The sequence below is a fragment of the Tiliqua scincoides genome, chromosome 3 (genome assembly GCF_035046505.1).
Source record: "Tiliqua scincoides isolate rTilSci1 chromosome 3, rTilSci1.hap2, whole genome shotgun sequence".
In the NCBI taxonomy this organism is placed as follows: Eukaryota; Metazoa; Chordata; class Lepidosauria; order Squamata; family Scincidae; genus Tiliqua; species Tiliqua scincoides.
The window spans coordinates 170,214,737-170,232,731 of record NC_089823.1 but is presented as its reverse complement, the minus strand read 5'-3'; the positions used below and the strand labels follow the sequence as shown (position 1 = coordinate 170,232,731).

The 17,995-nt window shown below is 44.6% G+C and overlaps 1 protein-coding gene across 1 annotated transcript; it reads right to left on the bottom strand.

Annotated features, from left to right (window-relative positions):
* Positions 1-7,236: 7,236 nt before the first annotated feature.
* On the bottom strand, positions 7,237-17,654 carry CLRN3 (clarin 3). Its single transcript, XM_066622676.1, has 3 exons — positions 17,426-17,654; positions 10,975-11,154; positions 7,237-7,508 (listed from the first exon to the last, which is right to left on the bottom strand). Exons 1-3 carry the CDS (start codon positions 17,652-17,654, stop codon positions 7,237-7,239), a joined length of 681 nt encoding a protein of 226 aa, XP_066478773.1.
* Between the last annotated feature and the right edge of the window lie 341 nt (positions 17,655-17,995).

Here is a 17,995-nt window from a genome sequence, read left to right as displayed (position 1 = left end):
ACATGTATAGAATTATAGCCTAGCAGCCCATTCCTATCTAAAAAGCAAGCTGGTGGAACACACGTTCTGCTGACATGGGCTGCCACAAAGCCACCATAAAGCACTTTGCAGCAGCACAAGCAGCCAGCACTCCAGTGGGAAGGTCAGAGCTTTCCCCCACATGCCAGCGGTCATTAGGAGGCCTACCAGAGCAGATAAGCCCAGTGTAGGGGAAGGAGGGTGGGGAGAGTATGGAATGGGATGGAGGGTGGGCAGAACAGGGAGGAAAAGGAGAATGGTGAGTCGCTAGGGTGAGTCACTAGGGTCACCCGGTACGGGATACCAGCGCATCACCCGCCATGCTGTGGGCAGGGCAACACCCTAGGTGGTGGGCATGGTGATGTACCATCACTCTGCCCAGTGGCGTCACTAGGATTCGTGTCACCTGGTGCAGGAGGCCTACGCATCACCCCATGCAGTGGGCGGGGCAACGGCCCAGGTGGTGGAGGTGGTGATGAACTATTGCCCCGTCCCCACTGGTTTTTTGGCTGTACCTTTTGTTAGAACACAGATATTTCAATGTGGTTTGTTTCATTGCATTCTGCATGAAATTATACATTGATTGATATATAACATAATGGTATTAGTCCTCCAAAGTCTGATTTTAGTGATTTTGAAAACTTGTAGAGTCACACACATGCACCACGTGTCAACTTACTAACACTTTATTGCAGCAGTTCTCAAACGTTTAGCCCTGGGACCCACTTTTTAGAATGAAAATCTGTCCAGGACCCGTTGGAAGTGATGTCATGGCCACAAGTGACATCATCAAGCAAATTAAAATAAATAATTATAAATAGTTAAATTAAAATAAAAGAAATAATTAAATAAGGGGGAGCCAGTCCTGTTCCACCAAGTGAATCTACTCTGAAGTAAGTCCCATAGTGGTCAATGGGGCTTATTCTCAGGAACGTGTGGGTAGAATTGCAGCCTGTGAGCCCAATCCTATGCATGTCTACTCAGAATTAAGTCCCATAGTGGTCAATGGAGCTTACTCTGTAGCCTGCCTACAATAACCCCCCCCCCCAAAAAAAAAAAGAATCAGTGAGATTTCCAGCCCTCCCCAGTGCCCAGTTTAAAGTTCTTCTATTTAAGGCACATCAAGATAAAGACCCACCTGGTTTTGCAAGTGCAAAATAGAAAACTTTTCCCTTACCAGCTCAAGCCTCTTTTTTGTCCTTTTTAATGGGGGGGAGGGGGGCTGCCTTCTGGAGCATTTGTGCTCCAGTTCCATGGGATTGGGACCCTTCTGGTGCCCTCACATTCCCCTTTGCCTGGCCTGACCAGCAGCCAAGGCATGTCTGCCTAATCGCAGGGAAACACAACCATGAGGCTGCTTCGCTTTCCATAGGTCTCCATAGACTGCAGCTGGGAGGGAGGCAGCTCCTCCTCCTCCCTTTTGTGTTTTTGGGGGCTGCATTCATTGGATTGGGACCATTCTAGTGTTGTTGGATTCCTCTCTGCCTGCCCTTTCCAATGCACTAAGGGAAGTTCATCTACTCGTGAGTAAACGCGTGATACGGCTCACTTTCACTTTCCATAGGGATCCATTCATTTTTTCCTTCTGGTTTTTTGGCCATAACTTTTGAAGGAAAGGAGCAATTTCAATTCTGTTTTTTTGCATTGCACTCCGTTGTACATTCCGCATCCAACAGTGTATGGCATGACAGGGGTAGCTCCTAATGCGGCAATGTTAGTGCTAAACCCCCTGGCGCATCACCTGGTGTGGCCCGCACCCCCTAGTGACACCGGCGACTCCACCCCTGCTGGTTTTCCAGTGAATTTCCTCAGTAGGCTGCCTGCAATAACACCCCCCTCTAGGTTTTCAGCCCTACCCAGTGCCTAGTTTAGTTGTGTGTCTGCCATAGACTTCCCTGGGGCAAATGCCCCAGGCGCCAGCCGCTATAGGACGTAGTAGAAGCCTCTCTGAGGCTCCAGATGGGGGCAGAAACTGTGCTTCTAGTTTGCCGGAAGCACAGGTTATAGTGCCAGGGAACCACACAGAGGTTTTCCTGGCATGGGAGGAGGTCACGGGATGCTCCGTGAGCCTCTGGTGAGTAGGGGGTGCTGATTTCTGCACGGGGGGCAGCAATAGCTTTGCTCCAGGCACGGGGCTGCAGAGGTCCATGGCTGGCCCAGTTCAATTTAAGAACTTCTGTTTAAACCAGATCACTGTCAGGATCCACCTGGCTTTGCAAGTCTCAAAAAAGTTCAACTGAAGCCTATTTTGATCCTTTTTAGTGGGGGGGGGGCTGCCTTCTGGAGCATTTGTTGAGCTCCAGTTCCATCAGATCAGGACCATTCTGATGGCTTCACATTCCCCTTTGCCTGGCCTGACCACCAGCCAAGGCACGTTTGCTTACTCATGAGTAAACACGACAATGAGGCTTAGTTCGCTTTCAATAGGGCTCAATATATTCGTCTGCTTGGAGGAAGGGACTTCCTTCTCAGGTGTTTTTGGGAGCTGCATTCATTGGATCAGGACCATTCTGGTGTTGTTGGATTCCTCTCAGCCTGCCCTTTCTGACAGACTAAGGCAGGGGTGTCAAACATAAGGCCCGGGGGCCGGATGCGGTCCCCGGAAGCTTTTTATCTGGCCCTCAGGCTCTCAGCTGCTGAGGTGTTACCGCTGAAATGGCAGCACACATGAAAATTGGGCTTTCCCAAATCTTGAAATATGATCAAGACTTGTGTACTTTCTCTTCTGTAATTTGCAGTTAATGAGTTTCTATATGAGAACAAGGTCTGATTTCTGGTCATTAGCTGCTTAATAATGTCACTCTCTGCTTAATGACATCACTTCCAGCCCAGTTTTTTGGCCATAACTTTTGATAGAAATGAGATATTTCACTCTGGTTTTCTGCATTGCATTCTGCTGAAAATTCCACATCCAAGGGTTTATAACAGGATGGTATTACTCCTAACCACCTTGATCTTAGTGTGTCACCCCCCAGTGTGCATCACCCCCCTGTGCGCATCAACCAGTGTGATCTGCACCACCCGCAACCCCTAGCGACGCCATTGTGGTGAGTGGATTGGGGCCAGGAGGAGTGCAGGATCAGAGGTGCATGCCAAATTCTGAGCACTTTCCAGGGCCTAATACACCTGCATGGTGTGTGGACTTGATCTAAGCTGTCCCATAGCAACAGCTGGGACTTAGCCTGTGGCAAGGGGACAAATGTCCCCTTACCCTGAAGAGACCTCCAGCAGCCAAAATTCCCTCACAAGATGCAGTGGAGGCTGCACTGGCACCGCTACATTGCTGTGCAGGAGTTTAGGTAGGACTGGGCTGTTAGTTCTCCTGTGCCTGCCTGTCTTATACCTGACTGTCAGAATCACCCACATAAAAGCTACCTGCTTGCTTCTATGGTTTTTTCTTCAATCCACAAATGAGTGCTAAAGAATCCTCTAGAGAAGGAAGAACAGAAAAGGGGCTTGTTGCAGGAATACTTAGCATTTGTTAAGTAAAGCTTACTTTTGGTAGAATCCTTGCAGCCATGATAGAAAGTAAGTTATTATTATTTTATTACTGTATTGCTACTGAGGCTGAGAGACGGTGAGTTGCCCAAGAACACCTAGTGAGCTCCTGGCAGTGAGCTCGTGGGTTTTTCCCCCCCCAAAAATAAATCTTAGAGCCAGTTTTATCTTATTTAGCTTGAGTCCCAATTCTATCACCAGCTGCATCTCCAGAATTGGTGTTCCAGTGGCGCAGCATGCTACATGGGTATTGCAAAAGGTGACATGCCATAGAGGAGATGCTGTGTGAGGTGAGTGGCTGCAGCTGCGTGCTAACGACCCAAGGAAAAGCTGTGGCACCGGTAAGTCAGCATGGGAGGAGGGGAGGGGAGGGGCTGGAAGGGAAATCCACTAAAATTGAGTATTGGGAGGATAAGGACCGCCTGGCAGTGGAGATGTCAGTGGGGGTGTGGGAGGAGACAGGGAGAAGGCATTCCAGGGCAGGGGGAGGTAGATGGAGGGCAGGCAGGGGGAGGTGTGGGGGGGAAGTGTGGTGCAGGGAGGGAGCAAGGAGGGAGGGGGTGCAGGACCGGTGGAGCCCTGCATTGAGAGCCCTACCTTGAGCCTCTTGGCTCGTTTGATAGTGGGCGCAGAATCGAGTAACCCCATTGGGAGGCTACTTTCCTTATGCAGGGGAAGGGAATGAATGTCCCCTTCTTCCAAGGAGGTAGCGGCGGCTGCCTAGGGTGAGTTGGATGCCATGGCTGTCATTTTGGTGCTGCAGCCACCCCATGCTCTGGGCAGCTCAGGATTGGACTGCCCACCACTTCATGAATGGGCCATCCCAGGCTGGATGGACAATGCTGTGCTGCCAATGGCAGGGCATGCCCAAGACCTCCTGACGCCTGAAGAGGCATGCCAAATGCTCTGCCCCTTGCCTGATGATGTGCCAGCCTCTACTCCTCCCACTCTCTCATGTTCTAGCTCAGCACTGTCTTTTCCTCCACATTTCCTCTTCCTCTCTGTCCCCTCTTCCTTTTCCAATTCAGGGAGTGGTAGGAGAAGGAAGAGCAGTGGAGGCAAGTAGGCAAACCGAGATGGGTGGCCTCACCAATTTGCTGCCTGAGCAAGCTGCTTCATTTGGCCTCATGGATGGGCCAGCCCTGTCCAGTGGCTTCAGTCAGATTAGCTCATTGGTTCAGCTGGTTCCTGTAATGTATTTCGAAAGTGGTACCTAAGATTACTATGATGGCAGAGGGAAATGGCAGAAGTTCTTTCTAAAGTTTCTACCACATGCTGAAGAGACAAACCACGCTTTAGCTGCAATAGTAAAATCTGAACTGAAAAGTGGCTTGCCCCTTGAATAGTACAAGCAACTGTCATGAAAACATCCAAGAAACGTTTCACTGCATTATCCCCCAGCCATGCATACTCGAATCAAGGACAGAGAGGTCAACTACAGTCACTGAATTTTAATTCCAAAGCCTTACAGGCATTCTCCAATAAGAGACTGAAAAACAGAAGAATATTGTGGTCCGCAAACTGGAACAAAGGTCCTCCATCAACAAGCTTTAAGACCCATACGATTAGCAGCATGAATCAAGCAATGTGAGTTCCATGTATCATGTTGAATAACTGGTGATTTTATTCAGCTCAGAGACTACTTTTCACCACTGCAGATGTTTAAGCTGAAATCATCAGACATTTTGCACCCACAAGCTATACTGGCACACCGCCAAGCCTTTGCCAGTTTTGCCTGAGCTGCAGAAATTTTCACAGTGAGCTTCAATGAGCAATTGTCACTGTTTTGCTGAGCCAACATCCATCATGCGATGCGATTAAATCTACAATCAGATGTTGGTTATGATGGAAACAAACCATTTGTATTATCAGAGAATCCATGTCTGGGGCTTTGAAAAAATAAGTGGCTCTGCATGGCTTCAGCAATTGTGGAGTAGCAGGAGGCTATTATCAGCAGTGGACAAACCTCAGGAGATTTCCAATTTTCATCTAGTAATCACCTTGAGTGTCGAATGCTTATCTGAATCTTTTTTTTTTTTTTAATTATCAGCTTGAAGTTTTCAGTCAGATGAACATTCTTTGTGCTACGGGTACAGAACCTATGCTATAAAAGGATGTACAAGATGTACAGTGATGATTTCTGAAGAGATGCTCGGTTGCAGGTTAGTCAGCACTTAGTGGTTGCTACAGCAACAGGCCCTGAAGGCCAATAACACCTTGGTGGATTTTTGAGTGGGCCCCAAATAACTAGGTAAATCCAATGCAAAGGTTCTCAGCATATGACCTACATGCTGTACAGTATGACACAAGAGGAGTTTAGTGGAGGAAACAGTCTAGCTTAGTGGGCCTCACACTTTTCGCACCAGGACCCACTTTTTAGAATGAAAATCTGCCAGGACCCACTGGAAGTGACATCTTCAAGCAGGAAATTTTTTAGCAATCCTAGGCTGCAATCCTACCCACACTTACCCAGGAATAAGTCCCATTGACTATCATATACAGAATAGGGCGTAAGCCTGCCCTTCATTTGGGCCAATGCAAGTCCCTTGCACCAGCCCAGGAGGGTCGCAGACATTTGCGCCTTCTCGAGAGTAAGCTGGGCCGGTGCACAGAGGTGCACCAGCCTGTGGAGGCTGACAGAAGCCTCAACACTGGCTTCCTCGGTGAGCCTTGTGTTGGCCCTGCTGGGCCGACACAAGGCTCTGGGGTGGGTGGGGTGGAGGCAGGGAAGAGGCAGGAGTGAGGCATTCCTGGGCAGGGGGAGGGCAGGCAGGGGACAGCCCTGGGGGCAGGAGGGAGATGGGTCCCAACCCCAATTCCCAGGGAGTTCGGAGCGACTTCAAGCTGCTTCACTCTCCTCGGACTTGTGCCACCTCAGGAGGTGGCACAAGTCTGAGGAGACCCATAGGGGCAAGGGTACCTTACCCAGAGGTAAGTAGAAAAGTTTCCCCTTGCTTCTAGCTGAGCCACTTTGGGCCCCTATCCTGCTCTGGATACAGGACAAGTCTCTTGGCGTGCCTGTTCCAGCACAGGGTAGGATTATGCCCGTAGCCTGTTAAAAGAACAGATCTGTAACATTTCCCCAAATGCAGGAACATCTCATGGTAGCATCAAGTCTGACATATTAAAAATAAAATATTGAAATGAATGGGGACCCACCTGAAATTGGCTTGCAACCCATCTAGTGGGTCCCGACCCACAGTTTGGGAAACACTGGACTAGCTAGTTTTGAATTAATAGATACATCTGTCTAGCACTCTAATTGCAAACACTGATATATTGTGAGTTTGTTACTCTGCAATTACTAATTTCAGGGTGATCAGTTTATGATGTTTATCATGCCCTTGGTGCGTTGACAGGTGAATTGCAATTGACTTTTACACAGATCTACCCAACTTGTGACATATAAACTCTGTGAAGAGTTGATAAGAGTGAAGAGTTGACAAGGGACAGAAAGAGTTGACAAAAACCATCAAGTGGAATAGCTAACCAAGCAGCTAGAAAAATATGAAGTACAACATTCCATTCTCAATCCTGATTGTACCATGTTCAATGGTTGTTTTACTCCACTCATTTAAGGAGCAATCCTATACTGAATGATCTACAGTTAAGACCCACATACGAGTCAACAGTCTACGAGTCGTAAGTCAACAGGCATTCCGTACATGTAACCAATGGTTAGCTTGCACCCTTGGTCTTGGAATGAGACACTGAATCCCATCAAAATAAAATGCCATCCTTTGGTGCACTTTCTATAGTCCTCTCTCTTTCCTTTCTTTCTGAATATCTTGCTTGCTGATAGAAGACAATTATGATAATAGTTGCTGCATTGCAGAGGACTATAAGAAGAATAATCCAGTATGAGTATCCATATGTACTCGACTGTTTCGATTGTCTTGAAGACATGCAAGGTTTGATGGCCAGTTCAGTGGATAGTTTGTTGGCCTCCACGTTCACAGGAAATAGTATCAAGGTTAGAAGAGAGCTGATACCTGAAAAATTAGAAATGCAAATAGTGAATCTATTATTTTGGGAGAGTGAAAGATAGATAAATAATTCTCTTATGTTTTAAGAAAATTTGGTGAGCCAAACTAGTGAAGGTGGGTGAGAAATGGAAGGAAAGCAGGGATGACATCTGAGGTTGGCCAGGTTGGCAAGCCCACCTTACTAGGCTGATCCCTGAACAATAGGTAGTGGTGCAAGTGGCAGTATACAATGTCCCATAAGGGGACAGATGGGAACAACATGCTAGCACTGGAAGATCAGGGATAATGGAACCAGGCAGGCTAAACCACAGTGCAATTCTGAGCCCTATTTTAGAAGAGTAACAGCCCACTCCTATCCACACTTTCCTGGGAGTAAGCCCCATTGGCTCTAATGGGACTTACTTCTGAGTAGACAAGCATAGGATTGGACTGTAAGACTTAATTCAAATTTAGAAAATCCCCAAAATCTGGTATGGCTTTGAGGCAGGTTTGAATCTGGTATGTTTTTTTAAAAATGCCGCTTCAAGTTCTGTGTAAAGCACCACTGGTGTTAAAAAATAATATAGAATTCCTTCCAAAAAGTTAGGAGGAAAAAATGAAAGAGGTTTTCAGAAGCAAGAGGTCTGAACATGTACATTTGCTTTCTATGTACAAGTTTTTTGTATGGGAATTATACTGATGTATTTTTGCAGTATGATTTTCCCCTCTCTGAATAAATTCTCTTAGTCCAAATGCTTACTGTTAGAAAAAGCTAGAGCCTCTTGAGACATATTCATTCTAAGTACTGGAGTTATTTCAGCAGCAGGATCAGAAAGATAGCAAAGTACATCAAAAGAAACCAGATGTAAGCCTAATAGGGGAATGAAGGGTTATATCTCCAGGGAAATGTTTGGCGGAGTTCATCTCACAGTCTAACATGTCACAACTTTCTGATGTATCTGGGAAATACTTTTTCTAAAAATTCCTTTCAAGCTTATTGCTAATTTTTTTTTCTCTTAGCAAAGTTTTGCCCTATTTTCGCAATTTCTTATGCTACTCTTTTAAGCTAACCTGAGGATTTTTTTTTTCAGATGCATCTGCAGTGTGACTCATCCAACTATGCTTATGACATGATAATCCCAAATGCCATGTGACAGCATGTTTATATGGAATAACTATCACAGTTCAAGCAACACAGATCAGACCACAAGAACAGTGGTTTTGGGGAGGTGGTGCGGTCCCAGTGTATATGTGATGTAGGTGTGATAAGTGATAGATTTTCCAAACTTTATCCAAACCAGCCTTCAGGGACTTCAGTTTTGACTGGTCTGGTGTGTTGGTGAAGAGGGGATTAACCCTTCCCTCCACAGTTTTCCATGATCTGAACTGTCCCTCTCACAAGCTTCTGTAAGCATAGCTGGTAGAAAAATACAGATATTTCTGTGCCTATATTTTTCCCCTAGTGAAACTAATAGCAGAATTGAGGAACCTGTGGAAGAGAGGATTAACCCTGTTCCCTGTACCACTGGTTTGATCAAAATTGGACTCTTGTAGAAACTTTGAAGATCAAAACTACCAAGGGGAGATCTGAGCACAGATTTTCAGCCCAATCCTATGCATGTCTACTCAGAAGTCTTATTCTGTTCAATAGGGCTTACTCCTAGGTGACTGCAGCCTTTATATATAATTCCTCCTTTGGTTCTTGCAGTGCCACATGGCAGCCATGCAAATCATCTACCAGATCCAGGATAGAAGCCCCCCCCCCCCAATTTTGGAGGAATTTTGCTTCTCCACTGCATGTAGTTAAGTGGAATGTCCCTCCTGATTTGGGCACACTGATGCCACTTTTTCCTAACTGAGCAGGGAGGGGGTAGAATGGAGGCTAGGAAGCTGTGAGAGGGATTGGATCCAGTGGTGATGGCTCACGTCAGAATTTAGCTCTTCTGGCAGCAGCCTCTTTGCCACCTTTCTGTCCTCAGATTTATGCTAGCAAAATCTCTAACACAGGTTTGAGGAGACCCATTGCAGAGTGGGGGCTTACACAGGGTAAGGGGATTTAAATCCCCTTTCCCTTCCAAAGCCTCCTGATCCACCACCCCCTGCTGGATACAACATGCCCATTTTTGGCACAACTGCACCAGAGGAGTGGGAGGGAAAGAATAGCTATTAGTTGGCTTGTTCTGCCTGCCATTATGATCTCTGTAACCTGCACATCCAGAAAAAAATGAAAAGGAAAGACTTAAGGATATGTATTGGATGCACCACTGTGACAGGCCTCTGGTTCTGTTAGGACAATGGGACACACACACAAAAAACTGGCACCTTTGCTGGGGTTTGCTAACAGTCCATTCATCCAATCAAGGCTGCAGAGAAGGCCCAGGAATGAGCTAAGCTTCCCACTATTGAGAGTAGCCAATAGGAAAAGGAGGTTTTTATCTGCCTGAACCCCATATAAAGGAAAACTGGATTGAAACCATGTGTGTTTTGTTTCAGTACTTGCAGAATATAAAGGCAAGACAGGAGAGTGGATAGGGAGATGGACTGTTGGTTCCTGCATGGCTTTTTCAGGCACAGGCAGCAGTGATCCACTTCACTACATACACACCTCACTCCTTCCTTGAGTGGTCCCTTTTGGTGCATTTCCTGGTTTGTTTAAAGGAACCTCACAAAGAAAAAACTGAGTGGGTAGGGAAGCAGATTGGTACAGCTCTGTCTAGCAGTCTGGAAGGAAGTGACAGCATTCTTGGGGTGAAGGGGTACCCTGAGTCTGCCACCCTCCCATTCAATATGATCTGTATCATTCACGTCAGGGCTGGCTGGGCCAACCTTGCCTGCCATTTCCAGTCCAGATGGAATCTTTACACCAGCTTTATACCCTTTATAGCCCTCCTTTTGGCATGAACAACTTCAAGACGAGTTACCATAATAAATTAAAGGAATAAGGTACAATACCTATTCTTTAAATCCCATAAAATGCAAGAATAAAAATAGCAGAGCCTGCAAATAAAAAGAGCCACTAAAACAGCAGCTTTTATCTCATTATTGGACTTGTACTGGAAATCTGAAAAATTGGCTTCCTGAGGAGCTTAATATCATTACCAGCACTAAGAACCTGCAAGATGGTTAAAGCAATTATGATTGCATTTCTTTAATCATATACCGACATGTGGAGGACATTGACTGCTGAAGTTCACTTTTCCTTTGACTTCTGATGGAGTTTTAGTGGAAACAGGCTTCTCATCAAGTATTCACTGGTCTCCATATGTTTGTGGGCTTACAGATGAATCAGATTAACCAGAGATAACTGTGATATGAACATTTTGTGTCTTTGTAATATTTTTTATTTATTTATAACAATCTTGAACATTACAACTGTTCTAATTTTGTACCCTATTTAAAGGAATTATTTAAATTGGTTGTCTTGGGATCCAGGATAATTGCACTGCATTATAATATTTTCAAAACTATTATATTAACATTGTATATTACTTACCACATATGGAATTCCAGGTATAGACCCCAATTGGACCCAGAAAGGTCTGGTAGGGATTACTAAGAGCGTTGAGGCCTGTAAATATTGAGCTGAGGAGGGAGCTGAGCAAACTGATAACTAGGAGAACGATGATCACAACATTGAAACTCCTCAATTTAGCATGTTCTAGATTATCGAAAACTGAAAAACAAAACACTTGAGGATTAGTGCCAGAGGATAAAGAGATTGGTATTGAATTAAAAAAAATAAGGGTCCAAAGGTAGCTACCAGCCTCTAACTGTACACCTGTTCATCCTACCTCACTCATTAAAGTCCAAGAAGAGGCACTTTGTTTATTACACCATGTAACTCATTAATGGCAGCCTAATAACAGTTTGCCACTGTGACTGAGGATTGTGTGATTTGCATGGTTAACTTTTCGAATGTAGAAGAAAAGATCAAGTTTACTGCTCAGCAGAGTAGCAGTCACAATAAATTTGGGGGATAATACCCGAGATCTTTATTTAATTTGCAGTAAGGTTACTAATTAACCAACCTTTTAATATACAAGCAAATGTCTCTTGACAGCAAATTCCTTGCAACCCAAGAGTGGCCCATAATGCCCTCCATCTAATTAACATTTCAGAGTTTTATAGCATATTCTACAATCTACTTCTCATGCTCAGCCACCATTGAGATCAGCAGGAGTTCCCCATCCCCTGATGTTTTTGACAGATCAGTGCCCGATGCAATGTAGATGTACATGGCAACAGGGAGTGTGGCACATACATTGCTGAAAACCTTTTGCAACTTTCATAGTAGGTACAAACAAATTGTGTGGCAAAGAATTGCCATCTTGGATCAGACCAAGCCCCATCTAGCTCAGCATTCTGTTTCTACAAGTGCCAAACAAGTGCTTCTATGTACTCACAGGTATGGTATGATGGCCTGTCTCTGGACCCAATCCTATCCAATTTTCCAGCACCAGTACAGCTGCAATGCAGCCCCAAGGTAAGGGAACAAATTTCCCATACCTTAAGGAGGACTCTGTGACTGCTATCCCACCACAAGACACAGTGCATGTCCCATTAGCATGGCTGCACTGGCACTGGAAAATTGGATAGGATTGGGTCCTTTGTTATTTGTCCATACTCTTGTGCCAAGGTGTTCATGTTTTTTGCAGGAGGGCCACATGATCTCTCTGACACTGTGTTGGGGGCCAGGAAAAAAAGAGTTAATTTACATTTAAAATTTGAATAAAATTACATAAATGAATATATTAGAGATGGAACTTATATGAATGAATGAAAGTGTCGCAATAGCTCAAGGCCTTGCACAAAGCAAGGCCAGCCTTTCCTTCACCACCACCATTGCTTCACAGATGTAAAAAAGGAAACAGTGGAGGGAGCCACAGCTCATGCAAGGGGTCAAACAGTTGCCCTCATGCTGAGAGTAGTTGCATCAGGCCAGCACGGGCTCCAGCAAGTCTCTGGAGGGTCAGAGGCTTATTGGAGACTGGGGGCTCCCAGTGAGCCATATTGGGTGTCCCCAAGGGCTGCAAATGGCCCAGGGCCAGGGTTTGGGCACGCCTGCTCTAGTGATTAAAGGTGTACTGCCTTAGAAAAAAGAGGCTCTGTTTAGCCATTATGGTTAACACCCATTGACAGACCTGGGACCCTTCTTTGCCATAGGTCTTATATCCTTTCTTAAAGTTTTCTGAATTTTGAATTTTACCCAGCAGCTTGGCTACTATTCTAATCTCAGCTGTGAATTTTGGAATTCCCAGCATTTGAAAATCTAATTATTTGGTGAGCAAATGCAAAGCATAGAATGCACATTTATTTATTTATTTAGTGGAAAGCAAACATTGGGTCTTTTAAAAATGGATTTTCCTTCTTTAAAAATGGAGATGATATGGAACTGAAATCCACTGAATGTTGTGTCAAAGGCAAATAGTAGATTTCCAAATTGAAAGGAATGTACATAGAATGTCTACATTGAAGTGATTGGAGACAATGTGGTACTCTTTCTTTTTAAGAGCCTATGTAAACAGCAGTGTATATAGCAGTTTGTGGCTCCTGCATCTGTTTGCTTTATACATTTTAATATTTATCGTATCTTTCACAAAGATGTTTCTTCATAGCCCATTGTGATTTTTACAAAATATAGGTTTCAGCACTGAAACATGATGTAACATGGTTATAGCAACAACCTCTTTTCATAAATTTCTTTTGAAAGCCTAGCAACAAGACTTGTTTATCCCAGGCATTTTAATCTTTACTTTCCTCCCCCCATCTCTTTTTATCAATTATTTACTCAGATGCATTTAGTATGCATCCATCTAGCATTTCAGAAGTTTGTCCTTCAGACTATGAATGAAAACCAAGTGAATAGTTCAGAGTCTACCAAGGACACTTGCTAGCATATGGACACCTTGCTTTGACTTCAGTGGGATTTACAAAGCCTAAGTCTATGCAAAATTGCTTTCAAGAGGAGATATAAAGTTGAAGTATCAGATGTTGACCTTCAGCCAATTCTGATAATACTGTATTCCAGCTGGTGACATGCAAATAACTGATTGGAGAAACAATCTATTCAGGTAAGTAATTGAAGAAAATATCCATCTACTATTTCACCTCCAATAAGGCTGCAATCTTTTACATGCTTTCCTGAAAGTAAGTCCCATTGAACACAATTGCACTCACTTCTCAGTAGACATGCATAGGCTTGTGCTGTTAGAGACGTGAAAATTGTAGGCTGCTCAGCATGTGGCACATAGAGGTTGACCAGATATAATGGAGAACAGGGTGCCTGTACCTTTAACCATGGTGTAGAAGAGGGAATTTTGGTAACTGCAGTTTGGTAACTGAGGGAATTTTTGGTAACATGGAAGGGTTTAAAAAGCTGCACCTGCCCAAATTTCCTTTTCTATACAATGGTTAAAGGTACAGACACTGTCCTCCATTGTATCAGATTATCCTGAGCACATACTCCATTGGTTTTTGAACCATGTACACACATAAACTTGAAATCCTATTCTCAAATCAATATGAGCGGATATGTTTCAAAAGGGTGGGCTCATGACTGGGCCAGCCATGAAGCAGACTGAGGACCTAGGCATTGGGTTGGCAATTGGTGCCTTCTACTTGCCTCCATGTACCTGTCTCTATTGTTCCTCTGCTTCTCCCAGTCCTTGGAATCAAAAAGGAAATGGAATGACTTTATCCCAGCTAATTGGTCAAAGTGTCCCCTGGGGGATAAGAATAGGCCCTCACGTTGGCTGTACTTGTCGTAAGAGGCAACTAAACAGCCACCGGGTAGATGGGACTCGTCAGCCTGGGAAGGCAGCTCATCTGAGGGAAGGAAAACTCTGATCCCAAACCTCCACTGCCTTGTGGCTACATCCAGTTATGGAAAAGGCTTCAGGAGTCAACCTCGAGGCAAAATCCGGAGCCAGAGTCCCTGAGGCAGTTCATGGCTGAATACAGTCACGTTCTGGCAACTCCTGCAACGCCGCTAGAACCAACCGTATTGGCTTCTGCCTTTCCGTTGGACCATTTCAGCAACGTGGAGAGAAGGGATTTGCTGCATGGGTAACAGCCCATCCTCCATACCTATTTACCCAGGCTTCGCGCACTAGAGAGGACACTCTGTTCCAGAACCACCATTCAGAGCGTGATACCATAGTCTTCCGAGACTGAAGGATGCCAACTTGCTATGGTCAAAGTGACAAGTTTGAATTTTGTGAACTCTTGGAAGGTGAGTTCAGGTGTTAGGGCAGGGCTAGTAGTTAGTGTATTCAGCTGAGGACTGCCTTTCCTCTAAATATGGTATCTCATGGTGCTTCAAAATAATTTTCTGTCCTTCTGTGTTTTAAAAGTTTCCAAAGCCCACAATGTTAACTCGTTTCTCAGAATTCAACTAAACCAACTTATATTATTTGCAGCCAGTGAAATTTGGAATTAACAGCTGCAGTACAGAAGGCCCAGTGGCCAAATGTTTTCTAGTCCAGTGGTTCTCAAACTGGTGGGTAACGACCCACCAGTTTGTGTAAAGCTTCCCTTGTCCCTTTAAGGCAGGGGTCTCCAAACCCCGGCCCGGGGGCCAGGTGTTGCCCACGGCCAGCCTCTATCCAGCCCGCCGCCAGCCTCTTGTCCCCTGAAAGCCTCTGGCCCCCTTGGCCAAACGTGACAGGAACTATGCTCTGGTTATGTCTGGAGGGTGTTCTAAGGGCCAGAGAGCTTGAATGAATGAGCCCATTCATTCATTTATTCACTCTTCTAAGTTCTATCTCTAATTTAGTTATATAAATTTTATATTTAAATTTTTTTTCCAGCCCTCAACACCGTGCCAGGTATTTGATGCAGCCCTCTGGCCAAAAAGTTTGGAGACCCCTGCTTTAAGGGATGGGGGAAGGTGGGAAGTAGCAACACAATCCCCAGGATCACATTGCTAAGGGAGGGCTGAAAGGGGGCTATTTTTGCTTAAGGAGTGCTGCTAGCAGTTGCAGAAGTTGTGGGGAGCCCCGAGCAGCCCTCTGCAGGGCTCCCCAATGCTTAGAATGTTGACATAGAATGTTAGAATGTTGAGAAAAACCAATCGCCATGCAACTAGGAAGTGTTTAGCGACTGATTTTTTGCAACATTCAATGTCAACATTCTAAGCAACTGAGAGGGCTGTTTGGGGATCCCCACAACTCCTGCAGCTGCCAGCAGCCCTCAGTAAGGAAAAATAGCCCCCTTTCACCCCCATTAGCAATGCAATTGTGGGGAATGCATTGCTGCCCTAGGCCATCTCTGGCAAAGACTTACTTAGGGAGTAAAACTCTCCCTAAGTTTGAGAACCACTGCTCTAGGCTATCACATTAACAGCCTGACCTTATTCTAGATTGGGCTGTCAAAGGCAGGGCATTTTGAAACTGTGGTCAGTAATTGGCTGGTGATGGAGTATATAGCATTCCATCAGCAGCCATTTTGGAAGCAAAACATGGCAGTGCTCCCTGACCATTGCCAGACCTCACAGCACCCACTGGAAAAGGGAAGGTAGCAACATGGGAGGAATAGGGAGGAACAGCAGTAGGGTGTGAGGCTGTGGGAGGGGTGGATCTGGTAGTGATTGTGCATGGCGAATCCTATCCCTCTTTTTGGAGCCTCCCGGTTCCTTTCTTCTCCAACTACAGAACTAGTGCAAGAGACCTATTCAAGGAGACCTATTGCAGAAGGGGAGGCTTACAGAGGACTAAGCAGAAATAATTCTGCTTTCCCCTCTGAAGCCTCCTGATCTCCCCCCACCACCACTGGATATGTCTTTGGGCACCATTGTTGTGCAAACATGTATGTGCTTGCAGCTCTTTACTAAACACGTGTGCGCACATCACTGAAACAGGCCTCCTACCTTATGACAAACACCATAGGCTCTCCGTGGTCAAGCCTTCCACCAATAGCCCACTTGGTCTGTGCTCTGGCAGGCTGGCAACTTTTCCCAGTTGGTGGGCTATGCAGGCCATGGAAGACTTGTGTCTCAGCCTGCAGCAGTGCCATGGTGTCAACCAGGGCGGTGCACACCCCCGCACTCCTAGTGAGACCCCTGTGTATTTATTGCTTAGAAGTTTTCACTGTGTTCCTTCCCCTTACAGTGGTCAGGGAATACCAACTCCCTGTGCAGATGAGTAGAGAAGAGGGTATCTCTAGGATATCAAGATATTTCTCTGTTCTACCTGGAGGAGCCAAGAATTGTACCTGGGGCTTCCAATGCTCAAAATAGGTGCTCTTGCACCAAACTTCAGACCCTTCCCAAATATATATGCCAATAAAGGTATTATTGATTGATTGATTGACCCTTCCCAAATATTGCGTAATTTTGCTTTTCTGGCATCACACTGTTCAGATGAGTAAATGAATCAATAATTGTTAATGAGTCAGCTTTCTGGAATATCTATAGGAACTAGCTGTTTCACTTTCATTGCATGAAGAACATTAGGATCATTCTAGAGATCCAAAAGAAACTTGTCTGGGAAGATCCCAGCAAAACACACACTTTGTGAACTTTTTTTTTGGCTGAAAAGTTGTTGTTTTTGTTAACAGCAACAACAACAATACGGAAATAGCTTATTATTATTATTATTATTATTATTATTATTATTATTATTATTATTATTATTATTATTATTATTTATTGCCAAATCTTCCAACTGCAGCTGTTTTGCTTTGTCTTCACTCATGATGTACCCAGTGCTGGACTACTAGTTTGACAATCTTCTTCTTTTTTTTTTTAAAGGTTTGCTTGTAAAAGATTGCTAGTAGAATATTTTCATTTTAGAACTTTCCACTTCCCATTGATACCTCTGTCTTCAATAAAAGTAGCTGCATAAACAAACCAAAGGCATGAGCCAGTTTACAACACCTAGCTAACTATTATCAAGCCATACCATTCCCAACAAAAACTATATACATTCACGGAAGAAGCTAGTTACCTTGGAAAGGAGTCTCTTCTTTACCAAGTCCAGCTTGTGCAGTCTTAAAACAAACTCCTTGAAAAAGCCCATATGAAATGGATACTGCCACTGTGGAGTTTCTCTCCGAGTAGTTAATCTTACTTGAGACCCAATTTCTGGTTGCAAGAACAAGGCAAACAATCACAAAGGAGCATACACTGACGAAAGAAGCTGAAGCAAACATCAGGGATTTTCTCCTCGATGGCATTTTGTCAGGCAGAGAAAGAATCTATTCCTGAAGTGAAATAAGATTTATTTTTCCCTTCTCTCAGTTCTTTTAATTACAAGTCCAGTGATTCACCTATGCAGCTGGATTAGGGGTTACTGTTGTCGGTGTCTGTGCTGGCAGAAAGTTATGCCATAAACTTTGGACTAACAGGACCAGTAATAAAGATGTAAAATCACTGAACTTTGGTCAGCAGTAATGTGTTACCATAGTGACAAGGAAACGGCACCAGCAAAGATCTGCAAGCTTTCTATAATCAAATAATTCACTATTAATTTGTGACTGAAGAACAGATAGAGGAAAACCCAATTAAAATTTTATAG

Coding starts and splice junctions, on each gene's coding strand:
- CLRN3 (XM_066622676.1), bottom strand. CDS start 17,654: ATGCCATCGAGGAGAAAATCCCTGATGTTTGCTTCAGCTTCTTTCGTC. Junction 11,155..17,425: donor AGAAGAGACTCCTTTCCAAG/GTAACTAGCTTC, acceptor TTTGTTTTTCAG/TTTTCGATAATCTAGAACAT. Junction 7,509..10,974: donor TACCTGGAATTCCATATGTG/GTAAGTAATATA, acceptor CTAATTTTTCAG/GTATCAGCTCTCTTCTAACC.